Below are 23,717 nucleotides of genomic sequence, written 5' to 3'. Positions count from 1 at the left end.
AGGCCAGGTTCCTTTAAACTCTTTCTAGTCTTCTCTTCCTACAGAAACCATACGTGGCGTGTTTTAAATTAGCTCTAGAGAAAGCCCTGGCTTCTACTAGCTTCCAGATCCACCTGAAGCCTCTTTCCACTCCCTTCTTCCTGACTTATTAGTTCCCTCCCTTTCAACTGGGTACTAGAACCTTCTCTTCCACAGCAATTACCTTGAAGTCTCTGAGAGCTTTCTTTCCTCCACACGGTTACAGAGCCCCCAGAATAGTGTGGGGGGAGGAGAAGCGCCATGTCTGTACAGCAGTGTCCTCCCCGCAGTGCTTACCATGTGTCATGTGTTTTTCAGAAACACACTAGGGAGAGGACAGGTGTTGAGAACCTGGCACTTCTCGCCAATTATAGGGACCCCAGAAGTTGGTAAGAGCCACTGTTCCTCAGCAAGCTACCATGCCTAGAGACTCAGACATATAGATGACTCCTCCAGGTAACAGTAGTCCTCAGGAGTAAGGAGGTGAAGGAGCCTTCTCTATTTTGTCTCCCAAAGCAGTCAAAGGGCCACTCCCATGTTTTCCTGTATTTTAAATGACCGCGAGTAATGCTCCTACTCCTGACAAAGCCGGCTCAGGGGCCATTGGAAACTCAGTGACAAACTCTTTGATCTGGTGCTCAAGGCCTTTTCCAACCTGCTTAACTGTATTTTTAGCTTCATCTCCCTTCCACACTGACCATATACTCTCCAGCTTCTGGGCCTTTGCTCATGCTTTTCCTGTCTCCATCTGAGTCTCTAGCTGTTGAAATCCTAACATGTCTTTAGTTCCCACCTAAAATATCACTTTCTTCTCCAACATAAAGTTTCCCACCCAACCTTACTCTGAACATTCATGCCAGGATACATTAAATCCCCTCTAATACTCCAGAGTAGCTAAACTGGTCTTAGTTATGCTTTCTTTAGCTCATTGCCAGTGGCCTGCATTTAGTGGGCCACCATAATAATCAATAAAATATCTGCTGGACAGTGAATGAGTGGCTTGTATTCTAGGCCCATCAGCTTACGGAGTGAGGGATTTGGAGACGGGGCTGGGGCCTCAGCTCCTTCCACCCTACTCTCCCCACCTTCCTAGTTCAACTTTTAGAGTCTCCCTGGCACTAATCGCAGCTTTCTTGTCACCATAGCGACGGGGCGGTGGAGAGGAGGAGAAAGCAAAGTCTCCCTTTGGAACTACATTTCCCATCATGCACCCGGGCCCCAGGGTGCCAGGCTCAGCCTGAGACCTGAGACCCGGGCTGACCCCCGGGAGCCGGGAAAGGTCGGGCATGAGGAGCAGAGCACAGGATGACCTCACTCCCTGCCCACTGCAGAGGTCGAGGCCCCTTAACACCTAGCAGGCCCTTGGGCCCCCGGTCTGCCGTAGCACCGCCACATCGGGCCTAATATGGCCGCTCGCGCTGGGACCGGTCGGGTGCGCAGAGAGCGGGACCGAAGTCCCGGGCTAGGGACTGTTCCCGGCATCCCTCGCGGGCGTGGCGTGGGCTCCCATCCCCCATCTTCAGGTCCCGCGAGAGGGAGTCCGGGCTTTGAGGTGAGACCCCAAGGTTCCGCCGCCCCGTGCTGTGGCTGGGGAGGGTTAGGTTGGCCGGGGTCATCCCGCACAGTGAGCCACCGGCCTCCGGGATAGCAAGCCGTAGAGGGGAGCGTTAAAAGAACACCTGCCACGCGGCCTGCTTTCGAGGGAGCCCTTTGGATTGAGGACATCAGCGGTAGAAGGGATATAACGAGACCTGTCACTATTGCAGGCCGTAAAACACCAGAGGCGGGGCCATCCACAGAGGCAGGGAGAAAGGGCTGTAGCACCTACAGAGCTGTGAACAGTGTGGGTGCCTCATAAGTTTTTAGAGGCGGGTGTGTGTGTGGAGGGTGTGCTGAGCTGTCCCTCTGCAAAGCTGAGCATCTTTAGGATCTCAGGAAATGTTTGTTGATTGATTTATTATTGCAGGTAGTATGGCTCAGGGCCTGATTGAGGTGGAGCGGAAGTTCATTCCTGGGCCTGGCACAGAGGAACGGTTGCTGGAGTTGGGGGGCACCCTGGAGCATCAGGTCACCTTCCGAGACAGCTACTATGACACCCCTGAGCTGAGCCTCATGCGGACTGACCACTGGCTGCGGCAGCGAGAGAGTAGTGGATGGGAGCTCAAATGTCCTGGAGCAGCAGGTGTCTCGGGACTCCATACTGAGTACCTGGAACTCACAGCTGAGCCCGCAATTGTGGCCAAGCTCTGTGAGGTGTTGGGCGCTGAGGTCCTGGGGGCTAGAGGTGTGGCTGCTGTGCTGAGCCCACTGGGGCTGCAGGAAGTAGCTAGTTTTGTGACTAAGCGTAGTGCCTGGAAACTGGTGCTATCGAGAGCAGATGAAGAGGAACTGCTGCTCAGGGTGGACATGGATACAGCTGACTTTGGCTACGCTGTGGGTGAGGTCGAGGTCATGGTGCACCAGGAGGCTGAAGTCCCAGCTGCTGTAGAGAAGATCAACAAGCTCAGCAGCATGCTTGGTGAGGGAGACAGGTCCTTCTCTGCTTTCCCTGTTCCTCTTCTGTGTGTACCCATGGGTCAGTTAGCGGGGAGGATCTTGGGGTTCTCTAATGGGAATTGTTTTAATAATTTTTTGGAGGACTCAGTTTGCTTAAAGCTCTATCAAATCCTCTTTACGTTTATAATACCTCTCTAACCTGGATTTTATCCTTCTGTCTATAATCTATCCCATTGTCTCATTTAGTTCTCATACTTCTAGCCACTCCAAGTGTCCTTCAGTTCCATGTGCCAATTCTCTGCTTTAGTCAGATTCATCTTTCCTTCCCCTAACTCCTATCTCATTTTTACACCTAGGTCTTCATTTGTCTGTTAGCTTTGAGGAAAAGGCAAGAATGTTGTATTTATGGAACAGACAGAGGGGCAAACACTGGCAGTTTTTTCTGTTCCCAGGCTTACCTCCCTTGTAGACAGTTCATTCTCATAAATATGGCATTGTGCATCCCATGGGACCTTACATCCCTGGGATGCTGTTCTCACCTCCTTAGCAAACATAGAGTTCCCTGCTGTATGCCCACCCAGCATGCTGCTAACAATAAGACACTGGGTTATCGTGGCTCCATACTACATAGAGACTAGAATTCTATGTGAATCCCACCCCATGGCTATAGCTGCTGCTTCTTTCTACATCCCTGTTTCTTTCTGTGTGCATCTCTGCATGTGCTTCATTACCAAGCTAATGAGCTTTGGCCTGCCTAGATGGGCTTTAATCTTGATTGGGGGACAGGAGCAATAACTGAAATGAGTCAATATTCAGGCACCCTCTGTCTTCATGGCGCCTGAGTGCCTCTTCACCATTTCTCTTTGCTAGAGAGGCTCATACTTGGCTTTCTAGCCCTACTCCTGTCTAGAGTGGTCCTTTTAGGCCCTACTTCCATAGGCCAGTCAGGGAGTGGGCTGGTGGGTTACACAAGCTGGTTAGATGGTGTTCAGAATCCCAGTGCTGCCTTGGAAACAACTTTGGGGTCTGGCTTTGTGGGCGGAGGGAGTAGAATTAAAGCATTCGCAGCTCTGTCTGGCTCCCTTCTCATTCTCCTTTTGCCTACAGGTGTGCTGGCACAGGAGGTGGCACCTGCCAAGCTGATTGTGTACCTACAGCGCTTCCGGCCTCAAGACTATCAGCGCCTGCTAGACGTGCACAGTTCCAGAGAGAAGCCACAGGGGACTAAAGATGCTGATAGTAGCCTGGACTAGGGTGTCACATCTTCCATGACAGGGAAGAGAGTTCTGGGACTAATGGGGTTCATTCCTTTGCTCACTGTGCCTTTTCCCCAGGCTTTCCTCCCCAGAGTGAGTCTTCTCTCACCAGCTCTGCCTGTTCCTTCACCCTACCCTCAGTTATCCTTTGTCGAGCCCTCCCAGACTGCCTCCTCTCTCTCATCAGTCAGATGCAATCTGTGGGCCGCCCCTCTCCCCTGGCCGCTAAGCAGCCTCCATTGATTTCCGCTCGTGTTTATAGGATTTCCACTTAGCCGTGATCAGTAGTTAAGCACAGGAAAATCCCTTGCCACCCCCCCTCCCTTGGTCGATGCCATTGATTCTGCCAGCGGCTCCTAAACTGCCTTACAGCTGAGTTAGAGATGAGGGGAGGCAGCAGGGATTTCCCTGCCTGGGGGTGTGGGGAATAGCGCAGGTAGGTAGGAAATGGGTGGGATTTTCTGTTGGAAATCTAGAAATTCTGGTTTGATTTTGCCACTGTGCCCTACTCTAGACCAGAGGGTAGAGTGCCTCCTGTGGAAGTTTGGGGGCAAATCTGCTCCTCAGCCTGGAGAGGGGTAGAAAACCCTCCTTTGTTGAAACAGGTTCCTAAGGCTGAGGGGGAAGATACATACTTGCTTTTTAGACGTTTCCCTTGCTGTTATTCATGTTTTCTACCTCAAATATACACAAATATGGCTTCCCCCGTAGGCTTTATTGGGCTTTCCTTATTTGTGGGGGAGGGGGACAGGCCCCCATAGTTTTTGCAGTGGCAAGCACAGGACCAGAGTGCCACCTGCTGGTAGTCTTCAGATGTAGGTTCCAAGTAGCCAGGGCCCCAGGGGTTTGGGACACAGGAGGATTTCGGGCTGAGTGGAGTCTGAGTTACTGCCATGTTTCCACAGGCAAGTTGTTCACCTCAAAGATCTCCTGCACCGACTGGCCGAAGTGGTTGTAAGTGAGGCGCAGCTTTAGCCTCAAGGGGGCCTAGAAATAGGAGAGTGGATACCAGGGTTAGCACCAATGACTTCTCCCTTTTTTGGGTCTTATCCACAGGGGGTTCCTGGAGCTCACCTTGGTAGGATTGAGGATTCTGAGGAGCTGGGTCATTGGAAGGCCACCCTGAGCTGGAACTGTGTTTCCACTGGGGGCCTGTAACTGCAGCTGGAAACTCTGAACAAGGAGGTTGGGCAGAGCACAGTATATAAGGCAGCTAACTGAGTTCAGGCAACCTCTGCACATCCAAAAGTTTCAAACCCTCTTTCCATAACTCTCCAAGTGCTTTTCTCTGCAAACCACTCCCTTCTCATCTCATTCTCCCACCCACTTCCTCTACTTAGTAGCCTTTTCTCCTGAAGTGCCCAGGCCACTTCTGAACCCTGGTCTTCCACAAACCTTGGGCACAGCGGCCTGGCAGATGAAATGGGTGACATCACCCTTTGAGGCGTTGGTAGCGGTGACAGTGATTAAGAGCAAAGCAGGGGTTCCAGGGGGTCGAACAAAAGACAGAATTAGCTGTAGTCCTTCACGCTCAAACACTTTGAGATTTGGGATGGGAGCTAGAGTAGGGAGAGAGACTCACTGTATGGGCTGAAGATAACGAGTTCATTCAACAAAAATTAAGTGAGCACCCATTGGGTGTGGAGCACTGTTTGAGATACTAGTGACAAAGTGGACAAGAAGATGAGGTCCCTGTTGGAGCTCACAGTCTAGTTGGGGGAAAGAATAAGAAAAGCAAGATAATGACAGACTGTAACTGGTGCTGGAGGGAAATAAACTAGGCCAGAATAACTGAGAGGAACTAACTAAAATAGGAGTGGTAGGGGAAGCATCTAACATTTTACCTGAGGTCTAAAGAGTGAGAATAAGCCAGTCATTTGATGTGCTAGGGAAAAAATATTGCATGTAAGAAGAACATAAATTGCTAAGGGCTTGAGGTGAGAGGGTCTGAGGAACTGAGAGGGAACCACAGGAGTGGGTTGTAGGAAAGTATATGAGATGGGCTGGGGAGAAAGCAGGGCCTGCAGGCCAGGGTAAGATGTCTGGAACAAAGGGAAGAAGATACTGAAGAGTGTCCAGGAGGGGAATTTGTCATCGAATGAACACTTTTCCCTACTAAGATGGGGATTTGATGTGGAGCACACAGCAAAGAGGGCACCTGAAACTCAGTCCTTGGGAAAGAAGAGGGAACACATTTCCATCTCTTCCAACTTCTCTAAGACATCGTCCCTTTGCTGAGGCTTACCCGGGACTGTAGGAGCACAGGGGGAGTCAAGAAGTTGTATTAAAGTGCCTTCTGTGGAGGGATCCAGAGGGGGAATCTTCTGGGCATCCCCAGAAGTGCCATCCAGGAGATCTAACAGATCCAAGAGCTTTGAGGCCTGGGAGAAAGGGCAGAAGGACCAGGGCTGGGTATGGAAGCCTGACCAAGTCCTCTTCTCCCTGGGGCTTCTGGCCTCCTCACCTGGGGCTCTGTGGTGACAGGGGATGCTTCCAAAAGCTGGGCTGCTGCTTTGCTTTCCTTTGCTTCCTCATCAACCTGAGGGCCACCTCGCTCCATAAGAGGCATCTTTTCTAGGATGGCAGCCCTGAGAATGGAATGCAAGTGTGTCCCTCTGGGTGGACCCTGGGCTTTTTACAAGAGGCATGTGGGAGGAGGAGTTAAGAACACAGCCCTGGGCACATGGTGGGTTGAAGTGCCCCTCTGGTTTCCTAAGATGGCACACTGTTGCTGGTTTTCAGATAAGCAGGGCTGGAAACCAGCTTAGCTTCAGTGAACTCTGAGTGGGGAGGCTCTGACTGGATGGGTAGGACACAGTGAGGTTGAGTCCCTTGTACCCAGAAAGGGACACTGGGGAGAGGACATTTGGGGAAAAGGAGGAGTCTGGGTCCTATGCTGTGGTAGAGTGCTAATCGCACCTCATGTGGTCGTACTTCCGGAAGAGTGTGTTGTACTCCACAGCCCGCTGCTGCAGCTCCATGTCCAGGCAGCTCCCGTAGATGGATACCACCTGGCGGATGCGGCTGGGCCACAGGGTGGTGCATGAGTGGGAATGGCAGTCTGCACTCCCTTCAGCTCCAGGATGTGGCAGGGAAGGGAGAGGCCCCACAGAGCAGGGAGATACCCATGATACTTGGCTCAAAAGGAAGAATCCAACATTTGGGGGAGGGGGTATTGGGGTATGTGCCTGGAGAGAAACTCAGAAACATGGGCACAACGAAGGGACATCTGGAGGCACCAAGAAGAGGGTCTCTGAGAAGGGCTGGGAACACTTCTTACTTGTTGTCCCCCCGAAGCCGGGTGCTGAGCTTCATGAGGGCTGTGAGGGCATATCCTCTGGTGGCTGGAAGGGACATGTGGGACTGAAGCACCCTTTCCAATAATGCCAACACTGCCTCTTCCTCTACCTTTGGAAACAGACAACAGGTAGGGATCCTGGGGCCAGCCTTGCCTCCCTTGACCAGTTCCTCCTTAGGGCACTCTCAGTGCAGGTCTCACCTGAAGGGGCTCAGTTTCCTCACAGTTCCCCTCCAGCAGAAGGTCCCCATATTCTCCGATGCACCAGGCTGCCACTTGCACCAGCGGTTGCTGTGTGGGATAAGAAACATGCTGGGCCAGAGTCTGAGGCTCCTCCTCACTTCCAGACCCTGTGATATCCCTTTAGGCAGTGCAGAGATGGTGGGATTGGAGGAGTGCTGAGAGGGAGGGGCGCTGGAATAGGGAGCAGTTAAGAATTTGTCCCCAGGCTGTCCTGGCTCCTGTGCTTCCACTGCCCTCTGGTGGCCAAGCATCAGAACTACTTGTGGCCCAACCACAAGGGGGTGCTGGGGGATGGCGAAGTGAGAGGATCCCTTCCTTGAGAAAGGGTAGATGGTTTCTACCCACACTACTTAATATGGAAAGGGGGCTAAAGGTGCTGGGTGGCATCTGTTAATTCACTCAACATTCAGGTAGTAATAAAACCTAATACATGCAGAAAGCTGTTATTGATCTCATTAGATCCGCTAGATAGCTCTGGGAGGTGGGCAGGGTAGAAAGCTGCGTGTACTGAGCATAAAGTTAAATTGGTCATTTGTGGTTACGCAGCCAGTAGGTATCAGAGCCAGGACAGAAGTACAGGTGTTCTCAGTAAAAATAGGGCTCTCTCTCCTTGAGTGTCTCCACTAAGTAGTTGTGACCTCAAAGGAAAAACAGTTGGGAACCAGGTGTAAGGAGTAAGTGGCCCAGGAAGGGCTGGGAGGTTGGGCAGCCTTGAGCCTGGGTGGTGGGAACATTACCTGGGAGATGTCCTGTGCCAGTGCACTGTAGAGGCGGCGCACAGAGTAAGCATGTAGCTCCTGGGCTCCGCCAATCAGCTGAGTCAGGTTGGCCACTGCATCATCCCGCACATGGGTGCCTGCCTGAAGCAGTGAACGTGGTCAATTCAGTGTGGTGAGCCCTGCCTACTTCTGCCCAGCTCTCAGACCAGCCCCTGCCTCACCGTTGTCAGTACGTGCAGGATGGTGTCTATGTGCCACCGCTTGGTTGGGGCAAACCTAGGAGACATGGCTCTTTAGTCCTGGTACTGACCTTCCCCAGATTCCACCTTCTGCCTCCTGGACACCTGTCACCTTACCTCTCTGCTGCCAGCAGGATGCCTGAGGCACAGTCAGCCCGTAGATCATGGGGGCACGACTCCAGAAAGCCCTGAAGCTCTTGCGTCATGGCTCGCACATTAGAGCTGTTTATCAGAGCCAGGCTCAGTTCCAGGGCCCGCCTGGCAGGAGAAAGACGTGTCTATATGAGGTAGCCCAGGCCCTCCCCTTCCCCAGGCACCTGTCTCCTAGTCCCCTTACTCCAGCTGCTCTGAGCTGGTCCAGGTCCTGGCCACCAGGTGCTGGGCCATCTGTCCCGCTCACCGGCTAAGGGAGGCATCAGATTCCCGCAGACATTCCACCACAGTAGACCGGTGCCGCTGCACAGCACTGTGATCAGACTGCACCAGCCGTAGCAATGATGTCAGGGCTACATACCTGGACAGAGTGGGAGAGGTCCCATCACACCATGGCTATCATCCCCCTCTCTGCACCATTCTGCCCTGGGTACAGGGATAAGAGTGAATTGGGAGACTGGAAGGAAGACAGAGGGCCAGGAGCTCAGTGGCACAGCCCAGCCAGACACCTGGGACTTTTACCTAATATTCTTGTCATTGTTGCACAGGAAGCGGCCAAGAATATTGACAGCTAGAACCTACAAGACGCAGAAGTTGGGGACAGTCAGGGAAGGAGCAATCTGTTGATTCAGGAGTGGGGGCTGCCTGGCACAGGACCTGTTTGTACAGTTGGGGTGGGTGGGAGGGTGGATGAGACTACAGTGGGAGAGGCATATGGGATGATACCCGCAGGCCAGCTGCAGAACGGATGTCCATGATGGTGAGCACAGTCTCAAAAAGGACTGCACTGCCCGCATTTCGGCTGGTGTCTGTGTTAGTGGCCACCTGAGTGGATGGGAGAGAAGATCCATGTGTAAGGGGCTCTGCCCTCTTCTCAGGTCTCTGGAAGGTCTCCACCATGTCATCCAATCCTCAACCACCTAACAGTTCCCTGAGCCCCTACTATGTGTCAGGAGCTACCACACTGAGACGGTATGCCTGTCCTCATGGAGATCACAGTTGGAAGAGAAACATAGATGTTATTATATGGCCACCGCATGGTGGGTGGTCATGTGAGGGGTGCCGAGGGCTGGTGGGATCACAGAGCAACATACCTAACCAGCACCCCTCTCCAGTCCCATACCTGGGCCAGCAAGTCATTCATGCTCTCACTGCTCTCTTCATGGTTCCGGCCCAGAATCCGAAGCAGATGAAGTATCTGGACCTGAGGTTAGGTTAAAAGTTGAGAGGTGCAGGGGTTCTTAGGGTAAGGAGTCATGGGGCTGAGGAGAAAAATCTGACATTAGGAGAGCATTAGGAGGGGTCTGGCTGTTCCTTAGAGCCTCCCTGCCACTCTGCCTCCACTCTACAAGTCTCAAGGGACTTGGGGACAGGATTTATTTTTATTTTTATTATTGTTACCAAACTGGATTTTCTGACCTTTAGGCATCCCTTCCTTGCACTTGGCAGTCCTGTGTCTGCCAAGACACTGACTGAGACAGTGTTCTCTGGGAGGTGACCACTAGCCATGGGCTTACTGCCAAACTTTGTTCTAAAGATACAGCAGGGAAGGGTCAGCCCACCTGTAGGAAGGGGTCGCTGACTCCAGATATACTGTGTTCTGTGGAATATCCGGTTGTCACCAGAGTCCGGAGGATCTGCACCAGCTGGGGCACTACCTAGAGGGAGGGCACAGCCTTATCTGGGTATTCTTCCTAATCTCAGCCTTCAGCCCCATTCCAACTCCACTGACCCTCTTTTCCTGGCTCAGGGCCTGCCCCTTCACCAGCCCACCTTTCGAAAGTGCTTGAGGGTTGCCGGGCTTCTTTCGCAGAGCTCCGTGATCAGCGTGATGGTGCCCAGCAGGATGCCTGGGATCAGGGCAGGGGAAGTGAGTGGGGATCAGGGGCACAGGAGAGTCTACTGTGTGTGTGCATAGGCTACCCTGCTCCAATGAGTTGGGGTCCCTGTCCCATTTTCCACCTCTGGCCATAGCTGAGACAAGGGATGGGGAACCCAATGGCCTTACCATGGTGGCGTTCGTGAAGCAGTTTGGCACAGGGTGGGAGGAAGATGTCAGAGAGCTCAGGGACCTTCCGGATTATGTGCACTGCAGTCAGAACAGCCTACAGAGGTCAGGGGGCTCAGAGAGGGCAGAGGTCTGCCAGGATGCCCCCCCCCCCCAACCTCTGTCACATGGCAAATTATGAAGAATTTCTAGAGGGGCAAGTGCCTAGAGTCCTGCCATCTCACCTTCTTGCGCACATAGGTGCTGGGCTCCAGGAGCAGTTTTTCTACCTCAGTAGCCAGGTCCCGGCACATCTCAGCGGAGCCCATGGTGCTCAGAGTGCACAGGGCCAGGCCTTGTACAGCCTGCATCCCTTGACTCAGGTCACTGCAGTTTTGGGAGGATGGTCAGTCAAGCCTCTGAGAAATCCAGTCCTTCCAGTACCTATAGCAGGCAGCCCCCTGGAATTTTCCAGTTCCCCACTCTCCCATCTCCCTGATTCCAAGTGCTTCCCCAAACCCTCTCACTTCTTGATGCTGTTGGTAATGAGCAGGTGGGCATCCTGCCTTTCATCCAGCAGAAGCATGGCCCCCAGGTAGCCCACCCTCTTGTCTGTGAACCTGGGGGAGGCGATCAGTTTCAGGCACTCCATCTATAGGGAAGGGGGCAGACCAGAAAGGGGTAAGAGTGAAAGCACCAAAAATCCTTTTTCTATCTTCCTCTTTAACATCAGATTACTTTGTGGGGACACCATATCCTATCACCCTTCCTTCAATGAGAGTCTTAGAAGATTCAGTTAACGGGTAGTTTCAAGGAAATTGGAGTGGAGGATAGGAGAGGAAGGAGGTGCCTTAATGGGGCTGGCCAGAGAATGAAGGGTTAAGTCCAGCTGGTGACCAATAGGGGTTGTAATAGGAAGGAGGTCTGCGGTGTATGCTGCGAGGGCTGCGAACTTTGTAGAAAAAATCGGAGCACCAACAGGTGAGCAGGTCCGAGACCCTGTGCCACTATAGCCTCCCTCATCAAACTCCCGAAAAGAGGTGTCCCTGCCCCGTACCTGTCCAAAGTGGGCGGGATAGCCCAACATGTGGACATAGAGCAGTTTGGCCAGCTGGCGGTGCCTATGCAGAGGGTCCCCATCGCGGAAGGAGGCCCGGATGTGGGCGCACTCCTTTTGGATCACTTCCCGCTCCTGAGCCTGGGTCTTGGCCCCACGAATCTCTTCAATTAGATCTTGAAGCTTCAGCGAAGTCACCACCATCCTGGGGGGCAGACTCCAGGAACGGAGAAGGCTTTAAACCTCGTTGGCCCAGAGTGCTTGGCTTTTCTGTCCAATCTTGCCCTGTGCCAAGATCCTGGGGGCCCGGGTCCCACCGCTACCCTAAAACTGAGGCCACATTCCCCTTCCCCCACGTGGGTCTCCAAATTCCGCCCCCTCCTTCCCGCTCGAGATCCCCACTACGCATGCGTTCCCGCCCCACCCTGAGCCCGTTCCTACTGAGCATGCGCCGGGACCCCGCCTACTTGCGTCCCCTTTTCCCCCTCCTGGTTCCCCGTCCCTAGCTCAGCCATTCCATTTCCCGGGATGTGCGCTAGTTCTTCCACAAGATTCCTCCCCACGTTCACATCCAGGCGGCCCCAGCTTCCCCACACCAGGACGCTTGCCTTAACGCCAGCCTCACCTGGCTTCTGCCTCAACTCCGTTCCTCTCCCCCTGGCGTTTCCGGGTTCAGGGCCAGGCGGGGGTTGGTCTTCGGTCTGGTCTTTCCCTCTCCCCGCCCCATCACGGGATCCCGCCCCTCATGGGCCGCCCTGCTGAGCCGTCTTGAGTCTTCTGACCTTAGGCCTTAGGCTTTGGAGTTTGGGGAAAGGACTTTTTAACTCCGTTGGGGCCGTGAGACTGTGTAACAGGCCTGGGGTTCCCCAAGAGGGTTCCTCGTACATTCTCGCCACCCAGGAGAGAATGGGTTTGAAGCCATCGCACCCCAAAGGAGATGACAATTCCCCCCCCTTTTTTGAACTTTTTTATTAATATATTTTTTTTGTTAAATTTCTTTGTATTTTTTTTTTTTCCTACAAGACTTGGTGTTGGCGGCACTGTTGAAGTTTAACTTCAATCCCAAATTCCATGAAATAGAAATCAGAAGTAAAGGTTGAGAGGGGAGGAAGGAGGGAGGCAGGCCAAGGAGTAAACAGAATTTGACTAGAAAAAAAGAAGACGGTGTGTGTAGTGGGCATTCCCAGGGAAGGCCATTCCTTGAGGGAGGGGGTTGACAGGCAGCTTGCCACTGCCTCATGCAGGGGAGGGAGGAAAGATCCCCTGGGGATCGATCTTACAGTCCCCTCTTCCTAGGGCTTCCTACCCCCAGGGGAAAAGCTAGTACCAGGGATCAGCCACAACTTCAAACAGGGCTCTCCCCCACCTCTCACCTGGGTTTGACTCCCACCTCTGCCCTGCTTGGAAAGTGTGTGATAGATTGGCTTTCTGTGATCCCCTCCTTCTGTTTTTCCCCCCCTTTCACAAGATTCTGATGTGATGTGGGAAGAGATATAACCCACTTAGAGACTGCTAAGCTTGTCACAACTTGTGCTGCCCCGTGAGTTCCTGTTCCTTTGGTTCCATTCCCCAGAACTGTCTCCCCCAACACAACTATCAGAGTTGGGGAATGGGATCCTTGCTCAAGTGCCTCTAACCTTCTGTAGTAGGGATGTCTTCTTCAGGCCCCTTAGAAATTTAATCAAAGGCCACAAGTGAGTCCAGACCAATCAAATAAACTTTTAGGGGGAGAGAGAAGGGTGGGAGAGGTCAGTGGGTAGACTTGGCTGCATTGACCTCTTTCTTTCCTTTACACATTGCTCTTGATGTGGCATGCCACCCTAGGGGGTTGGACAAGGGGCTGGCTTTTGAGGAAAGAAAGTGGGAGATGCTAGGGAGTCATTCTGTTTTTCATTTCCCTTCACAGATCTTTCAGGGAAGGACAGGGTTAGGCAAGAACCTAGTTCAGTGCTTGGAGGTGAGATAGGATCCTCCGAGGTCAGAGATGGAGGCTGCACCTCCTCTAGCTTTTTCGCTAGGCCTGAGAGACACCAGGCCTCCGGGTTAGGGAGCCACAGCAGCTCAGCCAGTGCCTTGCCTAATATACAATCACTCCTCCATTTTCTTCCTCCTTTCCACTCAGCTTCCAGGAGACTCCTCAGGATACCAAATCCTCACCCTCATCCAAGTTCAGGTCTAAAGAAAAGGCGGGGAGGGTGTGGGGGCGATGGTCTGACTTAGATTTGTGTGTCTCAGAGAAGAGAGCAACTCTGAGCGAGAAAAGCCCTTCATATGTAAACAATCTAGAGAAAGAGAAGGGGTGGGGTGAAAAGGGAGGAAGACAGAGCCAGAATAAATGAGAGAATCCGAAAGGATAGCAGGAAAGAAAAAGCAAGAAACAAAAACAAAGGGAGACAGGAAGAAAGGAAAGGGAGAAGAGAAAGATAGGAAAAACAACTGGGAAGCGAAAAGGAGAAAAGGCAGGTCAAAAGGAGTGAAGAGGCGGCCACCGAAGCCAGAACTAGGCCAGGCAGGAGCCTCAGGTGAGGAGCTGGGAGAACAGGAACGCCAGGCTGAGGTCCAGGAGGGCCACGGCTCCCACCACCAGGGGGTTGGCAGCTCCCTAGAGAACCGGGGGAAATGCCATCTCAGTCCCTGAGTACCAGGCCAAGGACTACCTCCCTGCCCTGGCCGAGATGGCAAAGCTGAAGTTTCCCAGGCACCTTTCCTGGGGGAGAGGAGTCTCCAGCCTTTTTTTTTTTTTGGATTGCAAAACAGACCTCTTCTCCCAGCCAGAGCCCCACCTTCCCTCAGCTCTGTCTAGTCAGGAACGACTCTTCCTCCCTCCTCCCTCCACTCCCCTCCCACCAGCATATCACGTGGCCCAGGCAGAAGGTGCCTGGCCTTAGTAGCAATACATTGGCAGCAGCAGCCGGTACTGCAGTAAAGCAGAAAGGGATGAAGGGGTGAGGATGTGGTTGCTAGGAAACAGGAGAAGGCCTGGAGTCCAATCAGAGTAGAGGGTTCTGGGGAAACTCCGCCTCTCCTGGTTTTCTGCCTTCTTTCCTATTTCTCTTTTTCCCAGGAGAGGGAGGGAGAGTTAGGGTAGGGAGGGAACAAGCTTTTCCTTTTTTATTTCTGGGAACCAAAGAGAGAAAGTGTGGAGGTGGGGCGGGGGTGGAGTAGGAAAACGAGAGCTGGAAATGATATGGAAGGAGAACAGGGAAAGATGTTCTGGCTCTACCATTATAATTATTTGTAACCTTGGACAAGTTACTTTAAGTGCTCTGGGCCTGAGTTCTCCCTTCTGTCAAATGAGGGAGTTGGACATGAAGGTCTCTAAGGTTTCTTTCAGCTCTCAAGTTTTTAAATGTTTTTGAGGTGGGATATGGTCCAAGATTGGGTGGGCAGAGAGAAAGCTGGATCCAAATCAAAGCCCCTCAGAGATTTAGAGAGAGATCTGGAAAGAATGAGAGGCAAGGCTTTGAGGAGAAGAGGGGCCAGAAGGGAGCTGAGACTCAGAGGGTACAAAGTAGGAATGGAGGGTGTCTGTCTCACCGGCTGGGCAGGCCTCTCTGTTGCAGCTGGCTCCTCAAGCTCTTCCATCAGGCACCCAGCTTCAGGACCCCTTGAGGATGGGCCCCTCAGGACTGGTGTGGCCATGAGCTCAGGCTCCAAGGCCCCCGGGGTCCTCGGCAGGGGCAAGGGCTCTTCATCTTCCCCTTCCTCCTCTCGAAGACTTCCGGAACTGTCACTGCAGCCTCCAAGGAGTGGGGAACCATCTCTGGGCCCTGGGCCCTGCATCCCAGCCTCATCCTCAGCCTCATAGCCAGCTAGTTCCTCTGCCTGCTCACCTGGGCCCCCCCACTCCTCAGGCCAAGCTTTGGGACTGGAAAAGGGACCCTGGTCCCCTCCAGGAGGCAGTGGGCTTCGGCAGGCAGGGGGTCGCCAGGGTTGGCGGGAGGAGGCAGGACTGCTGGGCAGTTCAGGGGAGCCCTCTGAGGGAGTCAGTCCATTCTCGTATACCCCAGGGCTGTCCTCATCCAAGGGCTCTGTGTCGGAACCTTCTGAGTCCTGCCTGGGTCTGCGGCCTGGGGCAGGGACAGCTAAGAATCAGAGGGGCCTAACTGGTCTGGGGCTGCAAAAGCTACAGTTTTATCCCCCTGAGTGGGCACCTTCCAGGACTTTGGTATTCCCCAGGCTTACAGCCTCTCATTGCAAGACTCCAACCCCTTGTCCTTGTTACCCTATTTCATTAATTCCCAGTTCTACTTCCTACCCTCCCACTTTCTGTCCCCTCGGACCCTCATACCTTGGCTCTCCCATCTCCAGTCCCTTGTAGGAGTTCCCTTTCCCTTTCCCCTCCAGCTCCCAGGGGGCTCACCCCCCACCCCAGGCTGCCCACGCCTCACCTGGGGCCTCTAACATCGGTTGCAGGTCCTGGGCTATCAGTTTGGCCATTCGAGCAGCCTCCACAGCTTTCTCAGCAACGCTGCTGGCTGCCACTGCCTTTAGAAGGGCGTCTGCTGCCCTGTTAGGTTCCGGGTACAGGGATTTAGCAGACCTGCTCACATGCTCCAGCCCCCTAGCCCATGTACCCATCACATCACACCCTCCGGATCTGAGCCCACACCTGGAGACACACTATGCCAGCTGCTCCCTTTTCCCGGCCTGGCAGGGCAGCTGGCTTTTGGTTTCCTCTCCTAGACCTGGGCTGTGCCTGCTGTCATCACATAATCTTGCTTCTCTCACCATTACGTCCTGTAGTAACACTTCCCTTCTTCAAGCTGCAGGACCAGGCCCTTCCCTGTCACCCTCAACTCTGTGATTCCATTCTTGTCCTGCTCCTTTCACAGCGACAACTGATACCTCACTCTCTTAGCACATCCCTCTGCAGTTGCACCTGCTTGGTGCTTACAAGCTATGCATACCTGCCCTCTTTGCTGCTGGTATCTCCTGTTGTTATCAACTTCTCTCTTACTCCCTGGGGTCACACAGCTCCTGTACCTCAATCCTGCCCCCCTCCCCCAAGCCCTTGCTTTGGGCCACCCTATCCCTGTATTAGGGGCCTTTGCCTCCCTTGCCCTCACCACTGCTAGCCCTTGTTTTTGAATCCTGCCTCTCCCTGCAGATTTTCTGACATGAGAATTTCATATCTTGCTTTTCCTCAGCCTCTCGTTATCACATTGTTCTCCCCCTTCCTCACTCCCTCTGTCCCCCTGCCCCCACCTCATCCTTTCTGAGCTCTGGAACTGGAGTAAGGGTGGGTCCCCCTTTCTGCTATTATCTGTTCCCTCTCTCTATCAACATCCATGCTTTCTCACCACTGTGATGATACCTTCTGGGTAAGTTCTAAGTCTCCCACAACTCCTCCCCTCCCTTCCTGCCATGCTCTTTAGGTATAGGTAACCTTGAAGCATTATCAGTCCTTTCTCCACTGTTTCCCAGTTCTCCCTCTGATGTCAGACACTTTCTCAATTTTCCTTTCCCTTTCACCCTCTGCTGTTAATGGTAGATGCCCTGTAATCATTAAATCAGTTCTGTAATTCTGATCGATATACTTGATATAAGCTTGAATAAATCAAGGCTCATGACTCCTTCTGGGCCCAGGCTTGTTTAATCTGGCCTAGGAAGACAGTCTGGGCGTGGGGGTAGTAAGAAGGATCGTGGTGTCCACTGCAGAGTTAGGTCCACCTCTTCTGTATGTACCTTGGAATATATGGTCAGCCTCCTCTCCTCAAACCTGGTGGGTCAAGGACCTTTAGAGCAGGCTTGGAGGGAACCTCAGATAATGCTATTCTCCCATCTCAGGGCTTCCAGACTCTATATGACTAGCTTGTCCTGAAACTGAGGTGGTCTCAGAATTTAGGGCGGGGGACGAGGATCACAATCTCGGGTTACACTGAGGTCTACTGGCGGCCAAGAAACTGCAACACTGACAAGGGCCTGTGTTTCTGAGTTGGGAGTGTATGGATGATCAAGTCCTAGGCAGTAGACTCAGTCTATGCCCAGGCATCAGGCCAGGCTTCGGGCTACCTGGCAGTCACCTGCTGCTAAGGCTCTGCTTGTTTCCATGGCAGCTGGCAGCCAATCAGTTTTGCCAGGCCTGTTGCTGGGAAGACCAACCAGCCTCCTCCCACTGCCTGATCCTCCAGCTACTGAGATCAGTTTTTCCTGCACATGCCTGCTCCTCATCTAGCCTAAAGTGCTCCTTGGTGCTCTGTCCTTCCTCTTCCCTGGCTTAAAGCTTTAGACTTTAACCATCAGTCTGTCAGATATGTCTACAGGTAGACATTCTCTGGCTCAGGCTTCTACTCTGGATATGACATGTCACATGCGCACACACACACACACACACACACACATTGTCGCCCATTATACAAACTCATTGAGCACATTTGGATATATCTTGACCTCTGATCTTTTGAAACAGTCCCAAAATTAAACAAAATTCTTCAACCGTGCCCTCCATTTTAAAGAAAATACAATATATAAACATTCATATGTGTGAATTGCCTAAATCAGGGGCCTGTGAATCTCATTACAAATAGATTTTGGGCTTTCTTCAGATCTGGGCTATCTACTCCAGTAGTCACAAGCCATATGTAGCTATTAAGCACTGAAAATGTGGCTGGTCTGAATTGAAATGACGTGCTATAAGTATAAAATACATACTAGATTTCAAAGACTTAGTGAAAAAAAAAAAAAGGAATTAAAATAGCTCATTTGCAAATTTATATTGATTATAAGTTGAAATGACAATATTTTGGATATATTGGTTTAAATGAAAATATTTACATTCATTTCATCTGTTTCCTTTTTTCATATGGCTATTAGATTTAAAATTATCTATTTGGCTTACATTATATTCCTACCCAATAGCGCTGCTTTAGATAAGGTTCCTGATTAATGCAAATGTAATCTGATTTACAGAAAAAAATTTCAAGCCTCCTCCCCTCAAATCTTTATCAGTGAATAGAGGGAGGCAGAGGAGGCAAAGCTGAGAGGGATTATCTTTTTAGGTGGATAGGTCAGCTGTACAAACTAGACCTCTCCTAGGCCCCAGACTGAAATGGCATCAGACTGGGTTAGGTGGTGGTTAGGAATGCCCGCTCCTGCTCTTCCTGCCCAGTGCTGTTGCTCTCGACCTGATGCCTGGAGGCTGGATCGGCTGCAAGAAAAGGAAGGCTAGGGACATGTCTGAGTTCTAAGAGGTTTCTAGGCCTGCATAAGGCAGCACTCATGGCTACTCCCACACGCAATGACACATGTCCCCACAAAAGACACTGAGACATAGTCTAACACGGCTTCCCTCAAATACCCAGCCACCCACAGTTACACCGACATCCACCTGTGGCCTCAGATATAAACACCCCAAACACCCAGGGCTACAACTGCCTAGCCCTAGGCCTGTTCTTCTCCACCAGGCTCTAGACCTTGGGTTTTGGTCCTCCTTTAGGCACCAACCTCCTTCCCTGTCTCCAGGGTACCTTCTCCCATTAGCCCAGCCTCTGCACCCGGTGCCCACCTGGCAGCGGCGATCTCCTGGCGCTGGCGGGCAGCGCTCACTGCTCGACGGGCGCCCTCAACAGCCCTGTCCACCTTCTCCTTGACTTTGCCTCGCCGAAGAGCCAGAGGAAGGAGGCTGCGCACGCGCCCTCCGTGCACCAGCCGGTTGCGCTTGTACTTGCCCTCCTCGCGGGAGCCGTCGGGGCGGGTGGTGCGCCCGTAGCCGTGCCGCCGGTTGCCCAGCCACTCGCCCTCGTAGCGCAGCCCGTTGGAGCGCTGGCTCACGCCGTAGCCGCTGCGCCGGTCGGCGCGCCATTCTCCTGCATATACCTCAGTGGCCGAGCCCTCGATGAGGGCGGGCGGCGCTGGGGCCGGGGGCCCGCTGGCCTCGGAGCCCGGGGGTCCTGTGCTGCCCACCTCGCTGCTCACCTCACTGCGCAGGGAGCCCCGCTTGCTGCCTAAGGAGCTGCGGCGCCCGCTTGCCCGGAGCCCGCTGAGCAGCAGCGAGCGGCGGAAGAAGCCGCCGGCCGCCGGGGTGCGCTTGCGGGAGGGTGGGCCGTCAACGTCCCCCGGCCCCGCCAGCACGAAGCCGCCCCGGGAGCCGGAGGCCGGGCTGCCTCCCTCGTCGCCTGGCAGGGGCAGAGGTGGGGGCGGCGTCGGAGGGTCACTGTGGCCTGAGTCCAGAGAAGTGCGGCGGGGCGAGCGCAGCAGCGCCGCCTGATGGTAGGGCACGCTCTGGCGTACCCCATAGCCGTGGCGCTTCCCGGCCTGCCACTGGCCCTGGTAGGTGCCTGCGGGCGGGGTAGGAAGGGGAAAAAGAATCAGGATCTGCTGCTCCTCGCACCCCAGGCCTCAAGCGCCCCCTGGAAGTCTTAGCATGGAGGTTGGGGAAGGGCACTAAGAGCTGGGGACAGGCCAAGTTGGGTCGGAAAGTGTGGAAGAGTAGAGTCAAGACAGGTGTAGTAGGAGATCCCTGAATTTTGGCAGTACGGGTAGACAAGGGAAAGGGGAGGGGACAGACAGGCTGGGGTGTGTGGAGAACAGAGTCCAGAGGGTGTGCGGGACAGGCTGACGGGCTGTATAAGATAGCCATGTGATGAGCAAACTGGACTAGGAGGGACAAGCCCACTGAGGAAACGCGAGGGGACAGAGCAGAGGTGTTAGCGATAGACAGGTGGAGAGGGGAGGTGTGTGAGACTGGCAGAGAAAAGGATGTAAGGGACAGGCAGACAGGGAAGGGGTGAGGGCAGGAAGATTCAGGAGAGGGAACAGCAGGCAGGGGGACAGACAAATGATGAAGGGATGTGCGATGGTGGGAGAAGAGGGCAGAGAGGTAGGCGCAGGGGTGCATGTCGATGGGGAAGGCATTAGGGAAAACAGCGGGCACGGAGGTCCTATGGCAGGGGAAGGTATACGAGGGCCAGGGCAACAGGGAGGAGCACGCGGACGAGCAGACAGACAGTAGTGGATCGGGCCCCGCACCTCCGTCGGAGTAGGTCTCGGTGCCGTAGCCGTCCTGGAAGCCGTCCTTCCAGAGCCCGGCGTAGCGCAGGCCGGATACGCTCTCCCACACGCCGCTGCGCCCCTTCAGCCCGCCCAGCCACTCGCCGCGGTACGTCCAGCGGCTCTTGCGCTCCACGCCCAGCCCTTCGCGCTTGCCCTGCTGCCAGTGGCCCTGGTAGCTGTGTCCGCCGGGCCCCGTGAAGACGCCCAGTGACTCGAAGCCGTGCGCCCAGCAGCCGCTGTACTCGCCCTGGGCGCCGGGCCCCGTGCACACGCCGTAGCCATGTGCCCGCCCCGCCTCCCAGCCCCCCACGTAGCAGCCCCCGTCGTCAAAGTCGAACTTGCCCCCTGGGGACATGCATGTAGTTGGCACGGCCTCAGCCCCCCGGTGGCTCAGCGCATCCTGGGGCTGGAGAGCTGGCTGGGGGCCTGGGAGCCGGGCGAGGCCTGGGGGCGGGGGCAGTTAGACCGGGGCCGGGCGGGGGGAGCCCAGCGCGGGCTGGCAGGGCCGGACCCTCATCCTGAGTGGCTGCGGAGAAAGAGGGGGGAAGTGGCGAGCGAGGCCCCTCCTCTTTGCCCGCCGCTCCCTGGCCCAGTGGTTCCCCGGCATCAGCACCGCTCCCCAACCCCCCACTCTTCGGCAGCGTCTTCCAGCTGCTCCTTAGCTTTGGAGGCACGGGGGCTCCCCCACCCCTCCATTCTTGTAGAGGGCTCCTCCCAGGACTTGGGGTCCCAACCCCAAGCGGAATTCCCACTTATCTAATCTAGAACCCCAAAGTGTCGGGTATGGATGGCAGTTGGGGGTGGCATGGAGAGAGGTCTTGAGAGGGGGCTGGGCAGACTCTTATGCTATCCCGTTCCTTGACTGCTGTCAGGACCCCTTTGTCTCGATTCTTTGGCTTCCTAGGCAAGTGGGGGCGAAAATGTAGTGGGGGAAGATCTGAGCAATGTGGGCAGAGAGTTTGGCGAGGGAAAGGATGGTGATGGGAGAGGCTCTGCAGGAAAAAGGCGAAGGTGAGGATGGGCAGACAGGGAGGAGGGAGTGGGGTAGGTTACTCACCATGTGGGCTGAGGCTGAGGCTGCCTCCCAGGCACGGCGTCCATCGCAGGATACCTCCACTCCCACCTCGCCCGGACAAGCCAAGCCCCCTCCCCTTCCGGAGATACTGCTCCAACCCAGAGAGAGAAGGTCGGGGAGCCGAAGGAGAGAGTCCCCTCTCGCCAGCTGGAGGAGCCGGCGGTGGGATGTGGGGGTTGGGGGCGAGGTAGTGGCAGGGGTGTGTGTTGGGGGGAGATGAGAATAGTGGAGAGAAAAAAATCTGCCTTGGATGGAGATAGGGAAGAGGAGCTGGGAGCTGGATGGGAAAAAAGAGGGGGCGACCAAGAGGGGGTGTTTTATTTTTTTCTTCTTATGGTTGGGAGAGGAAAAAATATCAAAATTCTGATTCCATCCCAGCACAAATCAATGTTTGCTCCATCCCAGCATCACGGGGGAGGCTGGGCCAGGCAGATTTAAAGGGGCAGGGAGAAGAGAGGAGAGGGTGGGGAGAGGAGACAGAAGAGACAGCGCAATGATAGCGGTGGTGGGGGGAATGCCCAGGCAGAAAAGGATGCGTGCCTGATAAACCTGTCGTGAGGGAGGAGGCAGGTGGACGGAGAATGAGAGGCATAGAGACCCTCAGGGTGGAAAGAGGCCCTGGGATGCGGAGCAGGGTGTGGGTGAGGCTGGGCGGGGGAGGGGGCGTGGAAAGGAGCGAGGGGGAGGAGACTGAGCTGAAGATGAGGAGGCTGGGGGAAGCCGAAGCCAGGCAAGGGAAGAGAGATGCTGGCGAGGCCGGGAGAGGGCGAGAGGAATACAAAGAAAGAGGTGCAGGGGTGAGAGCTAAGGAGGAGGGAGAGGGAAGAAAAGAGGGAGACCCATTCTGGGGCTGGTGAGGGATGGCAAGGAGGAGAGAAGGGGAGGAGGAGAAGGAGGGAGAAAGAAATAGATATGGAGACTGAGAAAATGAAATAAGGTTTGTGAAGGGACAGAGAAAGCTCTGCACAGGGAAGGGCAGGCATGGGCATAGAAATTTAGAAAGAGCCCAGCAGAGGCTGGAAGGCCAGAAATGGTGTTTGTGGGGCTCTGGGGAGTAGGATGAACCTGCAAGTTGCTTGGATGGAAGCCAGGAAGCCTTTGATTCCTGTGTCCATCAAGTCCATAGTCCTCCCTAAGAAACCACGGCAGGGGGACTAAGAGGCCCCACCTGCACTTTAGGAGGAAACTTGAAATCGGGCCCTCCCAGGAAGCTTGGCTCCACCAGCGCTTTTCCAGGCCTTGCCATCCTCCGTCCCCCACCAACTATTTCTCTCTGAGTTGTCCCTCTGAAGGGGGAGAGCTAGCACGAGGGTGTATTGTTTTTGAATGTGGAGCAGTGGGTCATCATTAGTGGTGTCACGAAGGTTCTGGAGCTTCGGAGTCTTCTATTTGACACACCTAGAGGCTAAAACACATAGACGTGTTGGAGTGGGTCCTTATTGAGTCAAGGTCCCCTGCAACCTACCACCCCTCCCTTACTACCTACTAGAGGGATGGCGCATTCTTACTTTTTACATATGGAAATAGGCACGCACTGTGTTCCCTGCCCCCTCAGCTTACTTAGACACTGCATCTATGCTGCCCCTAAAGGAGGACACTATCTAATTATACACAATGGCATAAATAGTCAAATGCACTCAATTGTTTTTATTTTTATGCAAGATACGGTCCGTCGCATTTTACAGAAAAGAGAACTGAGGCTCAGAGGTGGAAGCCACTCACTGGAGGTTACACAGCAGAGGTTGCAGAAGTAGCATTAGAACACTAGACTTAAGACCTTTTGAGCCCTGTAATTCCTCCCAGGATTCCATGTACTTGAGAATCTCCCTTAGATTCAGAAGCTCCATTTTGAATACTTTAATAAAATAAAGAGCATGAGGTTTGGAATAAACAAGAATTTCCCATGCACTTTGTTTTCCTAAAGGTGGACACGAGCTTGGAGAAACATGTAAATTTTAAGCCTCTAGAGCAGGGACCACATCTTCAACATGCTTAGCATGGAACAGGGCAGCTACGGGTCCACTCGGGACAAAACTGGTGATGAAGAAGTCCCTGCCTACCTTCCTTCCTTCCTTCTTTCTTCCATTCATCAAACATTTACATAGCTTACTGTGTACTAGGCATAGTGCCAGGGGCTAGAAATGCAGTGGTGAACACTGTGGTGCCTGTCTTCATAGAACTT

General features: G+C 53.9%; 3 protein-coding genes across 6 annotated transcripts; 1 reads left to right on the top strand and 2 right to left on the bottom strand.

Annotated features, from left to right (window-relative positions):
• Positions 1–1,227: 1,227 nt before the first annotated feature.
• On the top strand, positions 1,228–4,480 carry THTPA (thiamine triphosphatase). The gene is made up of 3 exons (XM_039851282.1): positions 1,228–1,570; positions 1,985–2,536; positions 3,622–4,480. The coding sequence occupies exons 2-3, from the start codon at positions 1,990–1,992 to the stop codon at positions 3,765–3,767; spliced, it is 693 nt and encodes a 230-aa protein (XP_039707216.1). The 5' UTR covers positions 1,228–1,570; positions 1,985–1,989; the 3' UTR covers positions 3,768–4,480.
• On the bottom strand, positions 4,467–12,201 carry AP1G2 (adaptor related protein complex 1 subunit gamma 2). The gene is made up of 22 exons (XM_039851239.1): positions 12,092–12,201; positions 11,467–11,671; positions 10,937–11,061; positions 10,655–10,796; positions 10,431–10,527; positions 10,196–10,272; positions 9,985–10,080; positions 9,546–9,626; positions 9,149–9,247; positions 8,945–9,000; positions 8,670–8,783; positions 8,387–8,527; positions 8,252–8,306; positions 8,049–8,171; positions 7,270–7,359; positions 7,051–7,178; positions 6,690–6,794; positions 6,235–6,358; positions 6,016–6,151; positions 5,166–5,329; positions 4,845–4,943; positions 4,467–4,757 (listed from the first exon to the last, which is right to left on the bottom strand). Exons 2-22 carry the CDS (start codon positions 11,668–11,670, stop codon positions 4,656–4,658), a joined length of 2,358 nt encoding a protein of 785 aa, XP_039707173.1. The 5' UTR covers position 11,671; positions 12,092–12,201; the 3' UTR covers positions 4,467–4,655.
• A 218-nt stretch (positions 12,202–12,419) lies between these two features.
• JPH4 (junctophilin 4) lies at positions 12,420–22,190 on the bottom strand. Of its 4 annotated transcripts, none has more exons than XM_039851258.1 (6): positions 21,518–22,190; positions 20,437–20,986; positions 18,974–19,745; positions 15,858–15,976; positions 15,004–15,536; positions 12,420–14,068 (listed from the first exon to the last, which is right to left on the bottom strand). In XM_039851258.1, the coding sequence occupies exons 2-6, from the start codon at positions 20,813–20,815 to the stop codon at positions 13,985–13,987; spliced, it is 1,887 nt and encodes a 628-aa protein (XP_039707192.1). In that variant the 5' UTR covers positions 20,816–20,986; positions 21,518–22,190; the 3' UTR covers positions 12,420–13,984. The 4 variants fall into 4 exon arrangements, with proteins under 4 accessions (XP_039707192.1, XP_039707197.1, XP_039707206.1 ...); XM_039851263.1 differs by having other exon boundaries at positions 20,437–21,360; positions 21,518–21,600; XM_039851272.1 differs by having other exon boundaries at positions 20,437–21,356; positions 21,518–21,581.
• Between the last annotated feature and the right edge of the window lie 1,527 nt (positions 22,191–23,717).

The sequence above is a fragment of the Pteropus medius genome, unplaced genomic scaffold (genome assembly GCF_902729225.1).
Source record: "Pteropus medius unplaced genomic scaffold, Ma_sr-lr_union100, whole genome shotgun sequence".
Lineage (NCBI taxonomy): Eukaryota > Metazoa > Chordata > Mammalia > Chiroptera > Pteropodidae > Pteropus > Pteropus medius.
This window is presented reverse-complemented; position numbering and strand designations above follow the sequence as displayed.

Coding starts and splice junctions, on each gene's coding strand:
- JPH4 (XM_039851258.1), bottom strand. CDS start 20,815: ATGTCCCCAGGGGGCAAGTTCGACTTTGACGACGGGGGCTGCTACGTG. Junction 19,746..20,436: donor CGAGACCTACTCCGACGGAG/GTGCGGGGCCCG, acceptor CCCCGCCCGCAG/GCACCTACCAGGGCCAGTGG. Junction 15,977..18,973: donor CAGGAGATCGCCGCTGCCAG/GTGGGCACCGGG, acceptor GGAACCTAACAG/GGCAGCAGACGCCCTTCTAA.
- THTPA (XM_039851282.1), top strand. CDS start 1,990: ATGGCTCAGGGCCTGATTGAGGTGGAGCGGAAGTTCATTCCTGGGCCT. Junction 2,537..3,621: donor CAAGCTCAGCAGCATGCTTG/GTGAGGGAGACA, acceptor TTTTGCCTACAG/GTGTGCTGGCACAGGAGGTG.
- AP1G2 (XM_039851239.1), bottom strand. CDS start 11,670: ATGGTGGTGACTTCGCTGAAGCTTCAAGATCTAATTGAAGAGATTCGT. Junction 8,528..8,669: donor TCTGATGCCTCCCTTAGCCG/GTGAGCGGGACA, acceptor TTCTCCTGCCAG/GCGGGCCCTGGAACTGAGCC. Junction 5,330..6,015: donor CTGTGCTCCTACAGTCCCGG/GTAAGCCTCAGC, acceptor TCCCTACTCTAG/CTCCCATCCCAAATCTCAAA.